This window comes from Phoenix dactylifera, chromosome 2 (genome assembly GCF_009389715.1).
Source record: "Phoenix dactylifera cultivar Barhee BC4 chromosome 2, palm_55x_up_171113_PBpolish2nd_filt_p, whole genome shotgun sequence".
Classification (NCBI taxonomy): domain Eukaryota; kingdom Viridiplantae; phylum Streptophyta; class Magnoliopsida; order Arecales; family Arecaceae; genus Phoenix; species Phoenix dactylifera.
In genome coordinates, this window is record NC_052393.1 from 13,283,708 (window position 1) to 13,305,201 (window position 21,494).

The window sequence follows — 21,494 nt, forward strand, 5'->3', positions numbered from 1 at the left end:
GACCATCTGCCCCTCCCCCAAATTGAAACCTTCAGAATTTAGCCACCAGAAAATTCATCTGCAGTTATTTAATATAGTGAATTGCCTCTCCCTCGCCTGGGAGGTGACCGTACCCCCCGAGCTCCCCAGAAAAGGCAAAAAAAAAAAAAAAAAAAAAAACAGCTGCGACCAATCGACGCCCAACTGCTCCCACCGTCGCAGTGTACGAGGAACTTCTATGCGGGACCGCCCAGCCGTCTGATTGGCGTACGAGGAGGGCGATTCAAGCACCCGCATACAAATCTACGCATCCACCCCCAACATCTACGTAAAGCTTCCTGAATATACTACGCCGGCCCCCTCCTCTTTCGGCGACGGTACATGCCAACTTCTCTCAGCAGCCAGCCCTCTTCCTCGTCTTACTAAACCTCCTCTCCAGACCCAGGTTATCAGCTAACCACGGTTACTTTAACCCGACTCTTTCCTTTTATTCTGTCTATTATTCCTCATCTCCCCTGCCTCACTGCCTCCCACCAAACTGTCCACCCCCATCCCCCTACTGGTACTACGGAGCTAGAGAGTGAGAAAGTACAGTAGAGAAGAAGGAAGAGCGTCGGTACTAGTAGCGGAGAGAGAGCACCCTCAATGGCTTCTCTCCTGCTCCCTCTACTCTTCGCCTTCATGGTCTCGTTGGTTGCGGGCGAGGGGCACAACATAACGGCGATCTTGGATGGGTTCCCGGAGTACTCGCTGTACAACAGCTACCTGAGCCAGACGAAGGTGTGCGACGAGATCAACTCCCGGGAGACGGTAACATGCCTTGTCCTCCCCAACGCCGCCATGTCCGCCCTCGCGGCCAAGCAGTCCCTGGCCGGCATCAAGAACGCCCTTCGGCTCCTCACCCTCCTCGACTACTTCGACCCCCAGAAGCTCCACGACCTACCCCACGGCTCCGCCCTCACTACCACCCTCTACCAGACCACCGGCAACGCCCTCGGCAACTCGGGCTTCGTCAACATCACCAACCTCCGCGGCGGCCGCGTCGCCTTCGCCGCCGCCGCCCCCGGCTCCAAGCTCGACTCTTCCTATACGAAATCCGTCCGCGAGGTTCCCTACAACCTCTCCGTCCTCGAGATCTCTGCCCCCATCGTCTACCCGGGCCTCCTCGACGCCCCCTCGGCCGCCTCCTCCAACCTCACCGCCCTCCTCGAGAAGGCTGGCTGCAAGACCTTTGCCTCCCTCGTCGTCTCCTCCGGCGTCCTCAAGATCTTCCAGTCCGCCATGGAGAAAGGCCTCACCCTCTTCGCCCCCAACGACGAGGCTTTTAAAGCCCCCGGCGTCCCCGATCTCAGCTCCCTCTCCAGCGCCGAGCTCGTCACCCTCCTCCAGTACCACGCCCTCCCCACCTACGCCCCCAAAGACTCCCTCAAGATCGCTAAGGGCCGGATCACCACCATGGCATCCAGCGGCGCCGGCAAGTACGACCTCTCCGTCGTCTCCCGCGGCGACGACGTCTCCCTCGACACCGGCGTCGACACATCCCGCGTCGCCAGCACAATCCTCGACGACACCCCCGTCTGCGTCCTCACCGTAGACAACCTCCTCCTCCCTTCCGAGCTCTTCCGTGGCGCGCCGGCGCCAGCACCGGGGCCCATGGCGCTGACGCCGTCCCCTTCCCCCGCCCCAGCCAAGGAGGCCCCCGCGCCGGCCCGGAAGGCCAAGGCGCCCTCGCCGATGCCACTGTCCCCGCCGGCACCGCCGACGTCTGCACCGGGGGAGTCGCCTGCGGGATCTCCGGAGTCGGCCGCGGACAAGGCGGCGGACGAGAAGTCTGCTGCGGCGATGCCACTTAAAACCCTAGCGGCGGCGGTCTCCGCGTTGTTGGCGCTGACTCCCTTCTTGTGAGCAACTTATATCATTTGATTTGAGTCTTAGTGGATTTGAGTGAAGGACCGTTGCATCCGTTCGACGCCGCTTTCTTTCTTTGTTTTCTCTCTGGTTAGTTGATTTGTTTTTTTTGTTAGTTGAGACATGATGGTGATGCTGGTTTTGTTTCGGACTTGGTATGGCGCATGGATTTGTTCTCTTTTTATTTGTCTTCTTTTTTTTTGGTTTCTTATTCTGGGAGCTATCCAAGTTCGTGGCTAGCTGAAAGAAACCATTTCTGCTTCTAGTTCTTGTCACTGTTCTCTTTACCACGGTTTCCATGGAGATGTGGAAGAAGCGAACGGCTGTATGATTATTATGCTTTTCCTTATTATTTTTCTTTTTTGGAAACAAAAGAGACATCCAGTGGAGTGTAAATTTTTTAATTTTGTTTTAGATGATCTTTTTTTTTAAGAGAATAAAAAGGTTTGGAGGCTTTGGAATCGATGGGTAAAAGCGATTGGAGAGTCGTGGGGGGCAGCAGCGGCGTGATCTGACAGGAGAGGCCATGGGCCGGCGCTGAGACGGTGGTGGGCCCACAACTACTCCACGCTTCTCTAACGGGCCCTCTCGATCTCTCTCTTGTCTTGATTCGATCTGGCGTTAAACTTTGTCCTGGTCACTCGCTTTCGGGCTCCCCTCGTTTCTCTTCCCGCGCGGCGCGTCGTCGGGCTCAAGAACCGCGCTTTCTTTTGATTTAATCTTCGCATCTCCCGGGCCTCTCGCTGTCAGTTCCTTATGCCTCGTAGTTTTAAGCCTGCATAACTTTATCTTTTCAAGTACACCGTTCTACGGTATTTTACTTAGCTTATGGTCATTATTTTTAGTTTGATGAAGACCTTAGAGGTCAGACATGGACTAAGACGTCAGGCATGGTTTGTTAATTATTTGAGGGTGAAACTCGGCATTAAGAAATGAAGAAGTGCTTTCTTCAATTAATGAGCTGTGTCCCCCCTGGCCCATGAATAAATGGTAGGGAAAATGATGCTCCTGGTTCTTAATATTCAACGATAATACCAGATTGTTTATTGTATGATGACCGTATCACTGGCTGTCGTCAAATAGGGGCAAAATATAGTTTCTGGAACTGGTTTTAGATAATAAGCTGTAAACGGTCCGGACTCATGGTGTATCCTTTTCCTTATTTGATTAGGAAAATGGAGTTCTGATTCAAGTTTGGATTTGTTAAAATGAATAGGCTTTAAACTCGCTCCAAACTTGATTAGTAGTTGGATCCGAGTTCAAATTTGAGTTTTTTTGTTTTATTGTTCAATTGAACAAATGATTTTAGTGGTTTCCTAGTCAAGGATTGACAATTATTTCAATATTGAAAGATCTCTTAGCACAACAGTTCTCTATATAATGAATCTGCTGGAGATTCTGCTAGAAAAGAAGCGGTTGTTGAAGTGAAAAATTTTGCAAATTCGAAATAAATTCAAAATTTTATTTATATTTAATTAGACTGAAAAATAGTTAAAATCCAAGTGCCAGCTAGGATTTTAGAATTGAAATAGCAATAGGCAATGGTTAAGGAGAGAATGCAAAGTATGCGCCCGCGTGCACAACTTTTTTTTTGATATATATATATATATATATATATATATATATATATATATATATATATATATATATATATATATATATATATATATATATATATATAAAAGATCCAACAAATAAACAGTTGGTTCTCATATATAGAATCAGAGTTTGGTAGGGGTGGCAATCGGGTCGGGTCAGACATAAACAGGTCGGGTCAAATACAGGTCGGGTCAGAAAACTATAAATCTGAATCCGACCTGTTTATTAAACGGGTCAGGAATTACAAACCTGAACCTGACCTGTTTATTAAACAGGTAACCCGACCCGACCCGTTTAACCTGTTTAATAAATAGGTAATCTGTTTACCCAATCCGACCCGACCTGTTTAACCTGTTTGCCCAACCTGACCCGTTTAACCTGTTTAGACCTGTTTAATCTGTCCAACCCGACCTGTTTAACATGTCCAACCCGACCTGTTTAGACCTGTTTAGACCCGTTTAACCTGTTTAGACCTGTCTAACCTGTTTAACCCGTTTAACCTGTTTAACCCGTTTAACCTGTTTAGACCTGTTTAACCTGCCCAACAGTTAAACGGGTTAAACGGTTTAAACGGGTCAGACATCTAAAACCCGTATCCGACCCAATTAATAAACAGGTTAAACGGGTCGACCTGTTTACGACCCGAACCTGTTTAGGCCAAACCCAAACCTGTTTATAGCGGGTCGAACACGGGTCGGGTTGGCGGGTCGGGTCATATTTTGCCACCCCTAGAGTTTGGTCCAATAAAATTACCAAAAACTTAATGTGAATCCCCATTTAATTACTTAAAAATAATCAGATACAGTTATCAATTTATTTGATATTATTTACACCTTTACTAGTATATAAGTTAGGCCTTCTATTGATTTTTTAACCTTCCACTCTTCCTGTCTTCCACCAGGGTGGCATGTTGTTTGCATGTTTACGTATGTGGCCAACTCCCATCAGTCGTTGGTAGTTAGGTCAATTTGTTTCATGCCAAGGTTGGGCACTAGCGAAAGTGTTATTTCACTCTTTAACCATTAAGTTGGCCATGATTGTAGATTGTCTTACATTAAAAGTATGATTCGAAGTACAGGCCAAAGCGGCTTATACCTTGTTAAACTGCTCCTTTAAAAAAAATTATATCGGACATCTGGCGTGCCAGCTAAGCTGTACACCAGGTAAATAATACTCTACTAGGTGGCCAATGGCACCAGCTCCGCTCCCTCTCCTAAGCCGAAAATAAATAAATAAATAGGGTTCCGCTTCTGCCTTTACTCTGTTGCAAACCCCCTCATCCCTCTATGCTCGTTTGGTTCGTGGAGAAAGAAGGAGAAAAGTATGGTCAACGAAAAAGTAATGAGATGCCTCTTGTTTGGTTGGAGTTTTCAAATGAGAGAGATGAAAAAATTGTATTCCCATGGGAATATGATTCCCACATTTCATGGAAAAGTCTTTTTTATGAGGCGGGAGTCATTCTATCTTTATTTTTTTCCAAAAAACTCCTTCAGCATTAAAGAGGCATTAAAAACCTAATTTTTATTAAGGATATAATAGAAATTACACATAACTTTTCTAAGAAAGTGAATGGTCAACCAAACATTAGCACTTTGGAAATCTGCTACTTTTCCATATTTAACCAAACATGCCAAAAGTACGTTTCCAGGCATTCTCTTCCTGTAAATCTTCTTCCGAGGAATTATATTTCTAGGAGGAAAAATGCTTTCCGCAAACCAAATGAGCCCTAAATAGATTCGGTCAAATGTCCATCTGGCAGGAATATTATTTGCCTGGTGTATTGTATATTACGCTTAGGATATAATTTTTCGGCGGTGCATTTGCCTCGTAAAAGGATAAGGAAATGGATTTAATTTTAAAATTCATCGAATGAGGGAAGGCTTCACTGGCCGAGACCATCAATTCACGGGCTACGGGGAAAAATTACTAGCTAGATGCACCAATATGGCTGTATGTGTACTTTCTGTTTTTAAGAAGGGAGTATTCTGATGTACGGTCAGCTAAAAGATCCATGCTTATTCTTCACTAGAGTTGGGCAACGGGCCGTGCCGGGCCGGCCCGGCCCAGGCCCCCCGGGCCAAAACTCTAAACGGGCCGTGCCTGGCACGGCCCGTAACGGCTCCAGACGGGCCGTGCCTGGCACGGCCCGTCTGGAGAGGGGGGAAGAAAATAGCCGTTTCCAACGGCTATTTTCGGAAAAAAGACGGTTTTGCCCCTCCCAACAGTCATATAACGGCTGAATTGAGGGGTATTTTGGGAAAAAAATTTTTTTGGGCTTCTATAAATAGCCCATTCCTCCCTCATTCTCACCACACCAAACCTCTCATTCTCTCCTTCTCTACTGCTATTATTTCTCTCTTCTAAAGTGCTCTTCTAGCAATTTAATTTTTAGTTTGTTCAAGTGCTACACAAGAGGAGGTTCCTGTTGAGAAGAGAAGGTCGCTTATCTTGAGAGCACAAGAGGAAGCTCGGAATCTCGGCGCTGCCTCTGCCCTCCGACCCTCTACTCAATTCCTCCTTGCGGTTAGTTTTTATTTTTTGAATTAATCATAGATATGTCATCTTTTGAGGAAAGTCAGTTTGGCATTCCTATTTCTGAGGGGGAAGAAACTAATCCCCAACCCCCTGTTCCTAGTTCCTCTAGAACTGGTGAACCGAGTGAAGGTCAAACCTCTTCTCGTAAGAGGACTAGTACTGTATGGAATGAATTTGATAGAGTTATGGTTGAGGGAGTCTGGAAAGCTAAATGTAAAAAATGTGCCAAACTTTATAGTTGTAGTAGTAGTGGGGGAACAGGGCATTTAAAAAGACATCAAGAGAGTCATAGGATGCATGATTCTCATGCTCAAACTCAAAGTAGCCTTAATATACAAGGGGGATTACTTGTAGGTAATTTTGCATATAATCATGAAAATCAAAGAAAAGCACTTGTAAAATGGATAGTCAAGGATGAATTACCTTTTAGTTTATGTGAATCTTTTAATTTTGAAGAATATGTTCAATTAAACCTACAACCTGCTTACAAAAGAACTAGTAGGCGTACATTTAGAAGAGTAGCTATGACCAATTTTTTAGCAATGAAACAAAATTTAATTGAAACACTTTCTACTTTAAATGTAAAAATTTCATTAACTTCTGATATTTGGTCAGCATCTGTAGGTAGTAATTCTTTTATTGCCATTACTGCTCATTATATTGATAATGATTGGCAATTAAATAAACGTATTCTTGCTTTTCGTGCTTTTGATTTTCCACATTCTGGGCAACAAATTTCAAATATAATTTATCAAACTGCATGTTCATATAATATTAATGATAAAATTATGTCTATTACTTTTGATAATGCATCTAATAATAATTCTGCTGTTGTATTATTAAGAGACTCATTGCATCCCATATTAGATGGAAATTTACTGCATATTAGATGTGCATGTCATATCTTAAATCTTTCTGTTCAAGCTGGCATGGGCATGATTCAAGATGTGATTTCAAAAATTAGAAATGCAGTTTCTTTTATTCATGCTTCTAGATCAAGACTTCAAGAATTTAAGGAATTATGCATAAATCATGGTAAACGTTTTAAAAAATTTAAACTTGATGTAATTACTCGTTGGAACTCCACATATAGCATGATACATGATGCATACCCATATAAAAATTTATTAAGTGCATATATTAATGATCGTGGATTAGGATTTACATTGACTGAAACTGATTGGAATAAAGGAAAAATATGGGATGGCTGGATGATGATGATACAAACACTACTGAAGATGCTGAGGCAAGACTTCAAGATAAAGGTGGACATAATACAACATCCTCTGATGATGATGATACAAACACTACTGAAGACTGAAGACTGAAGACTGAAGACTGAAGACTGAAGAGTGAATACTGATTCACTGAATCACTGATGATTAGTAAGATTTCTTAATTTTTTATAATTGTACATTTTTATTGTATTCTGGAGGTCAGACCAAGGTCCAAACCTCGGCCCTTTCTTAGTTTCTTATTGTATTCTAGAATCTAGAGGTCAGACCAAGGTCCAAACCTCCCTTCATGTACCATTTTGATTGAAATTAATAAACTGGTAGGGGTCTATGCCAAACCCCCCACCATTAAGGTGGCTTTATATTCATAAATCAAGATTTCTTAGTGTTCATAATTTATTAATGTATTAAAAAAATTTTATCGGGCCGAGCCGGGCCCAGGCCCGGACCGTGCCAGGCCCGCGTGCCAGCCCGGCCCAGGCCCTTATGGGCCGTGCCGTGCTGGCACGCGGGCCGTGCCGTGCTTGGCCCGCATGCCTAGACCGGGCCGTGCCGGCCCAGGCCCGAAGCGGGCCGTGCCTGGCACGGCCCGCTGGCCAGGATTCGCTAGCCCAGCACGGCCCTATCAAAGGGGCCGTGCCAGGCACGGCCCGTCACTGTAGCTGGCGGGCCGTGCCAGGCACGGCCCGCTTCGTGCCGTGCCGTGCCGGGCCGTGGGCGGCCCGGCCCAGTGCCCATCTCTATTCTTCACCAATTAGAGGAGGAACAGTTTTCTGGGTCACATTAAAATGAATAAGGAACAATCATTTATTATGCACATGCTGCAGCAATCATATTCTTCATGTATCTAAAAGCATTGGTATAATCCTATTTAAATTTGGAGAATAATTGGAGAATCAGCCAAAAGTTTATGTATAAAAACGAAGAATGAAGAATAAAAATATTGGTGTATAAACCTATGTATTTTTGTATTCGCAAAAAAGGTAGCATTTTTATCTGGTTATAATTATATCTAGAAAAGTTGAATAGTCCGCGAGTTTGTAATTCTAGTGCACCCTGTGCAAGAACTGCTTTAAGATCTACAGATTTTTGTATTGACTCGAATTCTTGATCTGCACATCTGCTAGGGCTGTCTTCCTAATAACATTCATTGTAGATACTCTCGTGCATCCATAATTTTCTCATTAAAACATTGTCATCCAAGTGAGGGTGAGGATTTAGAAATCCACAGGTCTAATGGGGGTATAGTAAAGACTCGCTCGAAAGACATCGAATGAAAGCGGTCTAATGTCATTTAAGGAGCATGAGAGCATCCAATATCTGAGAGATTTTTGTTCCATTCCTGGTGTGGTCCAACGAAACATAGGCCTTTATGAACTAGTTCTCTAGGAATCAATTTGGCCTAGCCCTGGTCAAGGTGCAACTTACATGAACTAGCTCAAACATGCCTGACTTGGAGCCAAACTGAACTTGGGATCCTTGGATTAGAAGGTAGAGGGAGCTGCGGTGGAGCATGGGGACGCATGCATGAATTGATCGCCCACTTGGTTGGGGTAGTTATAAAAGCAGCAATAAGTACTGCTACGGATCATCTATTAGGACTCATTTGGTTTGTAGAAAAAAAAATTTCTCACTGATTTTTTTTTTTTTACAAGAAGTTGGTGATTGAGTATATGATATCTGATTAAGTGGTTTATGCATATTTGGTTAACCATGAGAAAATGGCACATTTCATAATGGTTTATGCATGGTTGAGCATTTGTTTTTTTGGAAAAGTTATGTAAAATACCTATTACATTTTTAGTAAAGAAAAGACTTTACTCTATTCTATCTAAAAATATAAGAATATTTTTGAAACAAGAATTACCTTAATTTTGAGCCACTATTCCATACGAATTTTTTTATGAAAATTTTATTCCTATAAGATAGCTATTCTTTTTATTTCTCTGTAAAAATAAATCAACCAGATTTGAGATATTTATTTTTATTTTTTTATTGACCTTTTTTTTTTCCCAGCAGACCGAAGGAGCACCTAATGATCGCTGCATGGTTCGCTCATTCTGTAACAGTTGGCGGATTTTTTTTGGTGCAACTACAGTTGGAAGATTGGCGCCAAGCATGATAAGCTTAGGGATGTCGATGCTCAAGGCCTGACCGCACTCAATCAATCACCGACTTCCCCATTCTCGGGCGAATTAATCACTGCTGTCAGCCAAATCGATGATGATGTAACGGTCGAAGATTGGTGCCAATATGCAAGTCCGTTATGCACCTAGCCAATCGCCGACTTCCACATTGCCCGATGAACCGAGTATTGCACTCGACCACGCACACATTCCCAGGTGAAATGAATAGCGAATGAAGGTGTTTCTTCCCGATAAAGCGTGTAGGAGCTTAATTTTACCCGAAGTTTCCATCTGGGCTAAGATATCAGTTTGCTCAAGTATTAGCTATTGAGTACTAAAATACATATATACCAAAATATCAGCTAGAGATTTGCTGACCATGTTTTTACAGTATATATTAAATTTTATTGTGAGAAAAGGACAAATTTTAATTATTTTAGATTAGTTTTTAGTCATCAAACATTTAAACTAATCTCTTACAAGGATCAACTTGGATCTTGGCTCCCATAAAACGGCAGAGTTCTAAAATACCCTGCTTTCCACTTTTTCCAATTTCCATCTCTGCCCAAGCTCTGTGCTCACCACTCACCATCTCCCAAGATGGCCGAGATTTTGCGGTCTAAAAAATTTGCCACTAATCCTTAATTTATTAAGAGCCCCATTTAAAATTGTGCTTGAGAGCGTAAGGGCCCCTCAGGGCCGGGTCGCGCCTTCCTCTTGAGACGCCAACCTGACATTTTACCAGCTACTCCACTTGTGAGCATTCTTTTAAGCTCACGACAGCCTGACCTTGCACACAACCTAATAGAATGGCTTTTGGGCGACCATGATTAGAGCCTACTAAGGCCACTCACTCTACCTCAAAGCTCATCATTCCAAAGCCTCATGACTCATGAGATGCTGAGATGGTGGATAAGTCCCATGTACATCACTTATGACCACCGCTCTTGTAGAAGAAGGCTGGGTCCACTGTGAGTTGGAGGCGTTTTTATGGTCGGATGCTGCTCGTCGACGAAAAAACGGGACTACAGAGCCATGATTCTTGTCGGAGCAGCGCTACACAGTTAAACAGCAACTTGGCAAAAATCACTCAAAAAAAGGTCACACTCTTAACAGCTTTTGCTCTTCGACATCTTACGTGAATTCGTGTCTTCGTGAAGCCTTAGCTGTCTTAGCTGTCTTGAGAGGGCTTGGACTTATCCTCTCTCTCTCTCTCTCTCTCTCTCTCTCCTTTTTCTACGGAAACCATCCACACAATAGTAATATACCTTGTTGAAATATTTTTAAAAAAGAGAAAATAAGAGAATTGTATTTCTGCTCTTCTATTACAATATACAGGAGCAATCTTTATATAGAGTTAGGAGGCGGATAAAGTTTGGTAAAGCCGACTAAGTTTGACACAATCAATTACAAATCAATCAGGATGAAATTTAATAAGGTCAACCAAGTTTGTCATAATCTATTACAAATCAATCAAGCTCCTAATCAATCATATAATTTTAACATACCTGATTTAAGGTGGGGCACAAGAACGCATCGTGAAGTCGGCATGCTTTCTATGCTCGGTTTCCGGCTTCCATAGAAAAAAAAATGGCTCAAACTAACTCTGGATAGTCTGATGCTATATTACACACAGCCTTATATTCAGTTTGTCTGTGAATGGACCGGGCCAGCCCAAGGGTCGAATGCTAAAGTCCAGTTGAGCCTGAAAGGAGCCGGATCTGGCCCGGGCTTGGCATTCCCTAATGGGTGAGCTCGGGCCTCGCCTCATAAGGCCAGGTTTGTATGATGGGCTGGATTTGGCCCTGAGGATATAAACTAGCTAGAAGAACTTTTTGTTTGTAGTTTAAGTATTTTGCATTCATTAGACGTCAGGCAATTTGACATAAGTTCAGCATCCGCTCCAATTTAGATGCTGTTTGGATACTTGCAGCTCTCATTTACCTCTAGTTGAATCTATATGAAGATGAACCCAATCGATTTGGAGTCATAAATCTAATGTTTGATTTACGTGCATTGCAGTTTTAGCAACAACCTGCTATCTATTGTTTGTTTATCTATAATTGGAAGCTGCAACTAAGTTCATAACATCCAAATAATGAAAAGGTATCCAATTGCTGTCTTTGTTCTTATGAGAGAGCTAAATGAAAGGTATCCAAATAATGAAAAACAGACATCTCTCGTAACCGCGGCTCATTTACATCCAGCTGCGAGCTACGTGCACCTTGCGGGTAGGTACAAGCATCCGTTGCGGTGCCTGTTTCGCGCCGCCGTACGTGCGCGTGGATATAATAGCCACCACGCCGGCCATCCCGTGACTTGACTTGGTTGTTGTTGTTTTTCTTTTTTCTTTTTTTCTTTTTTTTCCTTTTTTTTTTTTCTTAGAAAAAGAGGAAGAGGGAAGAAAGAGACAAGCCCACCCCCGCGTAGCAGCCTCCACTGGATACCCATCCCGTCAGAAGAATGATCGATGCGGGTAGAAATGACCGTGTGTTGGGCACTCCGACCGGTTTTACTCATATCCTTCCTACCCGTGGGCCGGCTCGATTACCCGATCCGACCTTCCATGTGAGTACGTCATACCTGGCACACCCAGACTACCAGCCGACCAGTAGCGCTTCCAGACCCCGTGTCCAGGCGTGGGGCATCCGGTCTCTAAATTTAATCGACGCCTGCGCATTTCGAACTTGAAACTACTTGGTTGGAAGCAAACGTTCCATTCGAATTGGGCTACCACCTTGGTGATCCATCATGTTCTGGCAGTTCCGCACGGCCGTCTGTCCTCGAGATATGCACAGCCATCCATTTTCTAATATGGGCGATGCGGAAACTTTCCAGATATATACAGCTCTCTCCGCACCGCCGTGGTTTCGGATACATAGCCCCAAGAGTCCACCTAGGTGGGGCCCAGAGTACCGCAGCATTCCCTAATGCGGTTCCTCTTTTGCCTTTTCCTAATGGGTGAGTGCACCCACAATTATCCGGCAGAAGAAGAGCAGCCTCAAACCGTCGCAAAAAAAATTCTTCCCAATGGTGCGCAGCCAAAGAAGCAATTTAATCGGCAATACTATTCACTTTTTGAAAGACATAAGCAACCTATAAAGTGTCAAACTCCTCCGAAATTCTGCGGATGTTCCGAAGCAGCAAATGTTAATCATCACTATTGTGTCGTCCCTAAATCTAGCCAATTATTGTAGCCGAGTTACAGTAGACGCTATCTACGCCCAACACACACATCGTATGCGCTATATTTTTTCATTCAGCTCTCAACTCTACTTTAATAACAGACTTATCAAAGGTATGTCGACTGCCAGCTGCTATCAGCCTGGATTCGGGATCTCATGTAACACAGTTCGCTCCCCATCTGCCTTCACCCTCTAAAGCACTGTCATCAAAATTTGTCCTTAGGAAGCTACGTGGTGGATGTGCTTGAATAAATGCTCTCAAGTGCCGGATTTAGGCCACATGTTCCGTGCAAAAAGATAATTTATCCATTTTTTGCACCGCAAAGCATAACATCAGCTCTGTAGTTATGAAAGGAAGAAACTGGAAGGAAGAAGCTGGAGCGATTTGATAGCTGTGCGAAGCGCAAACCGACAGCTGATGTCGTGGAAGAAGTTCCATCATTTTTTGGTGCGAAAGGTACAGCCCGAGCCCCTCTACTGCTCGCCCCCATCCTCTTCGATTGTCTTGCTTCTCCTGCTCCCACACCTTGGGGAATGCCAACTATTATCATCTAGCCTTTATCCTGTTAGCTTAAGATTTTTCGGTCGATTGTTATCTTGACTTCATTTCAGTCATTGTAGTTGACAGTTCCGGCGGCTGCACGAGACGAGATATATGAAGTGTTGATTCTTTACATTGCAGCTTAAATTTATGAGTCAAATTGATTAGTTAACAGTTTATTTCTTGAAGGGTGTTCTCTGCCTCTAAATTTAGTATGGTATTTAAAATTTTGGACCGATTTGGTCGGAGATAATCTAACATAGAAAAACAATTTTTTTATGTAATTATTATATTTGGTATAAAAGATAAATAGAAGAAATGGTAAAATAAATGGTGAATTCTGTATCTATTTTTTTTAAAAAAAAAGTCAAACAAATACCACTAGAAAAAGTAGTATTTATTTTTCCAGCCGAGTAGAGGTAATTTAAAATTATTATTTTTTAATGAAAATACCCTCACTTATATTATATTAACATGATATTAATTATATTATATAATTAATATTTATTTATTAATATATCATATTAATGTATTGTATTAACATTATATTAATATATTACAGATATATTAATTAATATTTTTTAAATATTAATAAATCTAACATATTAATATATTTATTAATAAATATTATTTATTAATACATAATTAAAAATATTTATTAGTTGTGATAAATCCAACATAGAATTTATTTAAAATTAAAATATTTATTTATATACCAAAATATACTAAAATATATTGATAATAACAAATATATTTTATTATATATGTATGATTAATTTAAAAATATTTATAAACTCATGTAAATATATTTCAATGTTCGAAATAGCCAATATTGACAGAATTTATATAAGTGGCCTAATAAATGAATTGAGAAGAAAATATTATTATTTGAATTATTTATTTAAGAATATTACTGGAAATTTTCAAGCTACTTGCAAACGTAGCTCTGTAAAACAAGATGCTCCTATTGTTGATGAGGCATTGGGTTAAGTACGCAGAGCTCATAAATCTATAAGATGCCCCAAAGTCCGGAATGTGGCTTTCGTCATGAATAATTACAATTGCATATGGCTGTCTCCTATAATAAATACCCTGTTTTTCTGATTTAAAACGACTCTAGGTAGGGTATGATGGCTGGGTGTTGAGCAGGGAGTTTCTTTAGGTTTGCATTGTGGCGTAGTAGAACTGGTTGCAAGTTGCATGGACTCATCCGCGAGCACAAAATTGCGAGGCCCCATCGTATCTTAGATTCGCAACCGCACAATGATGCCCACTTGCGTTGGTGGGCTAGTGTAATTAATTTGTTGCCTTCGAGTTTAGAATGAACCTAAATTAATTTGAAAAGCCTGCTGTTAATGTGTAAATGCATCACATACGGCATTCATAGTTTATAGTTCTCATTGTACCTGTGTCTAACCTAAATATCTTTCTATTGAAAAAATTATACCAGGTGCACCATGTCGATGGTGCACCATGCCAATCAGAATTTCTCGGTGTTTATATCTAGGCTTCTTTCATCATATGGCTTGTCTTGAATTGTTTCTGTGGTACACTGCCGCTATAATGCACCTGGTACAGGATATAATTTTTGTTTCTAAGCCTTCCCGGATTGGCTTTTCTTTTGATAACATCCAAGATTGGCTTTTCTTTTGGTAACATCGAAGAATGGCTTCACATGGCATTTGACATTGTTCTATTTTTTTGATGTAAATCTAGGGATTAATGGCCTCTATATCAACTCCACCTTGAGCGTCAACTCCTATTTTGAATATATCAAAAGTGCCTTTTTCAGTTTCCTTTTACTTCACGCTATGAACCCGGTGAAACCGCGACTACCTTCAAGCCAGTGGGACGGAAAAAATTCTGGCAGCGTGCATCATCTCGCGTGCAATGCACGTGCCAAAGCCCTGCAGCTCAATTAGTTCAAATTTTATTTTAAGAAAGAGCAACATAAAAATTACACCTCATCAAAAGTTTATATATATATATATATATATATATATATATATATATATATATATATATATATATATATATATATTACTTTTTTGGTATATTTGATGCTTTTATTAAATAAAAATTATGATCATCCAAGCTTTACCTAGCTACGTCTTTTTCTCTCTATAAACTTTTGATAACAGCTAGGAGCGGCAGTACTTAGCTATTTAATTTTTTAAAATTAATTTAATTTGTTATAGGTCGGGCTACATTAACAGCTTAGTAAAATGGCTAGGTTCGGATCTAAATTTTTAATCTATTTGGATTCAGAAAATTATTTTTTTGAATTTATATCTAATATCTGATCCTTAATAGATCGAATTTCCAGTCCTAACAAACTGTAATTTAGCGAAAGATGCAGCGTGAATGGCGTCTCATACTAAGCCGGAATGGCAGCATCCATGCCACGTCTATCGTGCTACAGGAAATCATCGATAGAACAGAATCCTGGCGTCAATATCGGGACAGCTGCGGTCTTGGGGTTACGACATCTCCATATTGTCGGTATGAGACCGCTTCTCATGCGGGCTGCCGGCCGAAGTTTGTTTGTGATGAAATGAGCTGTGCTGCAAACTTTAAGCCCTACTCGGTGGCGCAAGCTTCCCAAAGTTTGCTTCCCTGGCTACCACGGTCAAATCCTGGGCTTGACCCTTTCGGCCAGTTCCGATCCATGAGGCTAGGTGACAAATTGGTTGGCGAGGATGGGGAGAACTCGATCAAAAACCTTTGATGTCAAACGCCTGTCGTTAATGGAAGTGAAGGGAAAATGGGGGATTATTATTTTTGACTAGAAGTGTTGCTTTGTCTACAGAGGTAGGTATTGAGAGAAAGAAAAGAAAAAAACGCATACACACTACGACTCAAGGCTGCAGCTAATTGCAGGGTATTTATTAGATGGAGAACTCCCGGATTCAGATAGTAACGGAAATGAGGAGGTAGGAGAGAGATGGAGTAGACACGCAATAATAATTTTTTATTAAGAATAATTGGTGAATAAATCATAGAGTTTATATATAATTCGATAACAATTGAATATTTCACGATCTATTTGTTTTTGGATAATAATTTTTGAGTCATGTAATTGAGAGAAAAGATAAGAATACTTCCAATTTTTTTAATAAGTTAAAAAATATTGTAACTAAGGCTGTCGTTGTCTGCTTACATAGCGGGCCACTATGCACCTTTTCAACTCAAATTCTATGGCTGAATTTTCTTCTTTTTCTCCTTTTCATCCTCCATCTTTTCTAGGTGAATAGTGACTGTAATGTTTTATTTTAGCTATTTTTTTTCTTGCATTTAGGGGGGGGGGGGGGGGGGGGCATATATCATATAACTATCATATGATGAAATCTTGTGAGCTTAAGTAGACCGAGATGAATAGTACTATTAAACTAATTTCAGGAATCAAATTGAAACTTTTAAACAAGGAAAGTACTGAGGAATAATGATCCATGAAATGTTCCGGTGATTTTTCCAAACTTTGTAATACATGTACCAGCAGCACACGGTCCTCCTAAGAATAAAATAATATTTCAATAAAATTATATTGCCTGCAGAACTAAAGGCATTTGATCAAGTTTATGTTCTTTAATGAACTGTTCTCAATTGGAAAGCAGAACCTTCTCGATCTCGACTTTGGTGGATGATGAGAATGATTTGGAGTGCGGCCCACTCATTGCTCGCTTTACCCCCATTGAAGAAACCGAATTATCCTTCTCCCAATCCTCGTGACAATGTCATCATTTCTGGATGCCTTCATATGCACGGTTCCTGGTCAAAAAATTTCAGATCGAACCCGTTAGGGATTGAGAAGCAAACATCTTAAGCTGAATCGCACACACACATCCAAAGCTAAGTAACTTTTGTTGTTTAAAAAAGTCGTGTTACTTACAAAATTCTTGCTTTCATAAAGTCCCTGCATGTATATGATAGGATGTGTGTTTTGGACTTTTGGTGCCATTGGATGGGTGTTTTGATCCCGCCAGTGAGAAGACTCTTATGGGCGTGTGTTTAGTCCTATATTGATTATTCGTTGGATAGATCTTGGATATGTATACAGAATCAAGAAATTCAAATAATATCTTCCAACTAGCCTTTTTAGACAAGATTCTGAGTTGTGACAAATGTATCAGAGTAGATTCAGCACGTGACACTAGTCGTAAGTACTAAGAAGTTATAGCAGCAAGTTATTTGATATAACGTGGAGGCTTAGGCTGGGATTATTGTTTCTATAGTATTTTCTTTTTTTTTTCTTCACTTAATTGCAGTGACTATTGATGTATTTGTTATTAGGTGCAATTTTGCAGTCGATTGACATTTTAACTAAGGTAAGTTTTCCTATTTTGTATCCAAACTTGTTAGCGATTGCTCATGGTTCATATAACCAAGGCCATGCCAATTATGCTCATGTATTTCTCGTATTTTTTACTCATGAATATATGTAATATATTCTCTTTTCAAATTAAAACATATATACCTTGGTAAGGTGAAACATGTAATTTCCATATGCTGCCACTTAATTAACTTTAGAAATTATCATTTCAAGGATTTAAAAATAATCACCAACTTATGCTATTTTGATGAGAGAGAGAGAGAGAGATGTAAGACATTTGTATACATAAATAAGATATTTCATTGCAGGTGCTATGGCTCAATAATACATGTATTCTTAGATAAAAAAATGAAAAATGCATGAACAGACCAGTAGGCTCAAGAATTATCTAAGTGGAGAGAGCAAGTGCCAATACTGACAAGTAGAAAATCTTAGCTAGGATGAGATAAAACATGTCATCACTTGTTTTATTTCCTTTCTAATCTAAAAAATAAATATACATAAAATCGAAATAGTCCGATGACATGAATTGAAACTCAAAATGATAGATCGAGCATAAGATATGACAGAGTTTGGTAGAAAGTTCTTCGACTACAACATGAGAACTAGTACTAGCCTTTGTGTATATAAAATATCGAGACCAAATTTTTGTAAAATCAACAATTACATCGTTTGTAGCTCATGGGCTATATAGTTATATTGCATATAGATATGAACTTTGTCATTATTGGAATTAAGTATGAAAATCTGTTATTTATCACAATCTGTTATTTGGATTCAAGATTCTTTTGACATCTCGACCGATAGTTCAGGATCACTATATTGAAATCTCAATTGATATGGCATATTTTAGATAGAAACTTTTTAATTAAGCATCAATTAGTTAAAAAAATTTTACAGGGTAAAAAGAGTTAAAATAATTGACCCATATTTTATAATAGTACCTAGATTCGCCACTGGCTTCTCACTCGTGGTATAAATATATATTACATATATCATATCCATCAATATGCAAATCGAGAGTTGATCATGAAGAAAACAGAGTCATTTATGAATCCCCTGGTTTCACTACGTGGCGTTAATTGACGACAAACGGTGACTTTGCTCTGTCGGCAACGGCATGCATAGTTCTCCAACAAGAATCCCGTTGAAGTCATCCCGTCACGGACGCCACGCCTCCTCCTCCAAACCAAATTCCATAACACCCGATGACGTCCGCTTTTACACCTCTCCCACTCGCTACCCGGCACTCCATTCAATGCCGTTCTCCACCCAAAAAGTAACCAACTTTTTAACCCACCACCTTCCCAGTTCCCACCCCTCTGGACCCCACACCCCTCGTGTCCCACGTTGCCACCCCGCGGACGAGGCATTCTCCAACGTCACCGGTACACGAACCGGTGTACTCCTAAACCGTCGAACTACTGACACGCGGAAAGATCAGCCACTCGTAAATCGTAATAAAAACCAACGAGCCTCTTTCCTTTGCTTCCCCGACGCCACAGTTGCAATTCTCCGGTCATTCTACTACGCCCTCGGATCGGAAACGGACAGTCCGTGATCAGGTTACCGCCTTCCTCCTCCTCCTCTCTTCTGATGCTTCCGCGATCGGAATCTCCGCCTCCAGAGGCAGAGCTCCTCAAGAAGCACAAGCACTCGTCCTCCACCGCCGCCGGCGACAGCCCCGCCTCCAACCCGGACCACCCCGGAAAAAGTGCCGCCGCCGCCAAGCATCTCCAATTCCACCTTCCGCCCTGCCACCGCGCGGGGCTCGTACTCGTCATCCTCGTCCTCCAGCTCCTCCTCCTCTTCGCCGCTCGCTCCATCCCCGGCCCCCGCCTTCACCTCCTCCGCCACCGCCCCCCCATCCCTCCCTCCGCCGCCACCTCCGCCCCCGCGCCCTGTGCCGCCGGCATGGTTTACGTCCACGACCTCCCCCCGATGTTCCACAAAGACCTCCTCGCCGCCTGCGATGATCTAAACCCCTGGGCCTCCCGCTGCGCCGCCCTCTCGAACGGCGGCTTCGGCCCCCCGGCCGCCGACCTCGCCGGCGTCATCCCGTCCTCTCTCCTGCCATCCTGGTACTCCACGGACCAGTTCGCCGCCGAGATAATCTTCCACCGCCGCATGCTCGCCCACCGCTGCCGCGCCCGCGACCCCTCCGCCGCCGCCGCCTTCTACGTCCCCTTCTACGGCGGCCTCGCTGTGGGACGCCACCTCTGGTCCCCCAACTCCACCTCCGGCGACCGCGATCGCGACTGCGCCCTCCTCCTCCGCTGGGTCCGCGACCAGCCCCCCTGGCGCCGGTCCAACGGCTGGGACCACTTCATCGTTTTAGGCCGGATTACGTGGGACTTCCGCCGGTCCAGAGAGGGCGACTGGGGCGGGAGCTTCCTCTACATGCCTGGCATGGAGAACGTGACGCGCCTCCTCATCGAGCGCAATCCATGGGACGAAAAAGACGTCGGAATCCCTTACCCGACCGGTTTCCACCCGCGGACAGCGGCCCAGGTAAGGGAATGGCAGCGGTTCGTGCTGGGACGGAGCCGATCCAAGCTGTTCAGCTTCGCGGGGGCGGCCCGGGCCGGGTTCAAGGACGACTTCCGGGGGCTTTTGTTAGGGGAGTGCCGGCGTGCCGGGGGTCAGTGCCGGACGGTGGACTGCAGCGGTGGGCGGTGCGGTAACCGGAGCGCGGAGACGTTGAGCTTGTTCCTGGACTCGACGTTCTGCCTCCAGCCACGGGGTGATAGTTTCACGCGGCGGTCGATGTTCGACTGCATGGTGGCAGGGGCAGTGCCGGTGCTGTTCTGGCGACGGAGCGCGTACGTGCAGTACCGCTGGTACTTACCGGCGGGCGAGGAGTGGTCGGTGTTTATAGACCGGAGGGAGGTCAGGAGCGGCGCAGTGAGCGTAAGAGGGGTGTTGGAGGGGATCGGGGTGGAGAGGGCGAAGAAGATGAGAGAGAAAGTGGTGGAGCTGATACCGAGATTGGTGTACGCTGCGGCGGAGGGGGGGTTGGGGGAGGGGATGGAGGACGCGTTCGACGTGGCGGTGGATGGGGTCTTGAGGCGTTTCCGCGACCGCCGGCGGAGGACGGGGGAAGCGGAAACGGTTTTGGGGGAATTCGAGTGAGGAGAGTCGAAGGGGGCGGTGGCGTCGATATATCTTTTACTTTGGATTATACCTTCCTGTTACTATTATTCTTTCTCGTACATTACATTATGTGTCGAATACTGGAATTTTGTTTACGGGATAGAGACAGAAGGTGTAGAGCTACATCGAAGGGAGGAGTTTGGAACTGTCACTATAAATAAGTATCAGGTACTACAGATATTGTTGCATACGAAATAATATGTAGAATTGGGTTCTTGATTTGTATGTGTTGGTGGGATGAATGAAGAATTTTGGTGACATTCTCTAATGGGTACTGTCACCTGTTACAGAGGAGGAAATTTTCATAGCGGTCTGCGTCCTCCCTAAATACCAATGGGTGTTTCAAAGGAACAGAGTTTGAGACAGGAACACCAGTGATATGTTTTAATTGGGGTGACTAAGAGCCCTGGAAAACACTAGCATGGTCAAGGGTGAGTCTGTTTGTGTTCAGGTGATTTATGTTGTGTTCAGGTGATTTATGTTGCACTGCCCTGAATTCTGATTCTTTGTGGATCTGACTACACGATAGATAAAAGTTTTTAATAGACGAATGCTATGTGCATGGATTTTCTTTATAAGAATAGGGTGTTTAGTAAGTTGGCCCTGCAGCCACTAACTAATTTCTCTTTAGACTACAATAAGCACTAACTAAAAATTTGAGCATCCAACTCATATCTATATCCATATCCTTCAAATAAAAATGAAGTTGGATATGGATAGACAGCTATTGGATTCGTATCCGAATATCTAATTTTATTTATAGATCTATTTAATTTTACGTGGCACTCATAATTTTTTTTAAAAAATAAATAATCATATTAATATACTATTAACTTGATTTATTATCGACTTAGTAATATATTTGATTTTATAGTCATAAAGTTTAATTATCTGATTTATACA

The 21,494-nt window shown here is 42.7% G+C and overlaps 2 protein-coding genes across 2 annotated transcripts; both read left to right on the plus strand.

The window, feature by feature from the left end:
* Nucleotides 1-474: 474 nt before the first annotated feature.
* Nucleotides 475-2,317, plus strand: LOC103699822 (fasciclin-like arabinogalactan protein 10). The gene has a single exon (XM_008781826.4). It carries the CDS (start codon nucleotides 625-627, stop codon nucleotides 1,882-1,884), a length of 1,260 nt encoding a protein of 419 aa, XP_008780048.2. The 5' UTR covers nucleotides 475-624; the 3' UTR covers nucleotides 1,885-2,317.
* Nucleotides 2,318-18,403: 16,086 nt separating this feature from the next.
* Nucleotides 18,404-21,070, plus strand: LOC103699829 (xyloglucan galactosyltransferase XLT2). Its single transcript, XM_008781834.4, has one exon. It carries the CDS (start codon nucleotides 19,035-19,037, stop codon nucleotides 20,568-20,570), a length of 1,536 nt encoding a protein of 511 aa, XP_008780056.2. The 5' UTR covers nucleotides 18,404-19,034; the 3' UTR covers nucleotides 20,571-21,070.
* Nucleotides 21,071-21,494: the final 424 nt, after the last annotated feature.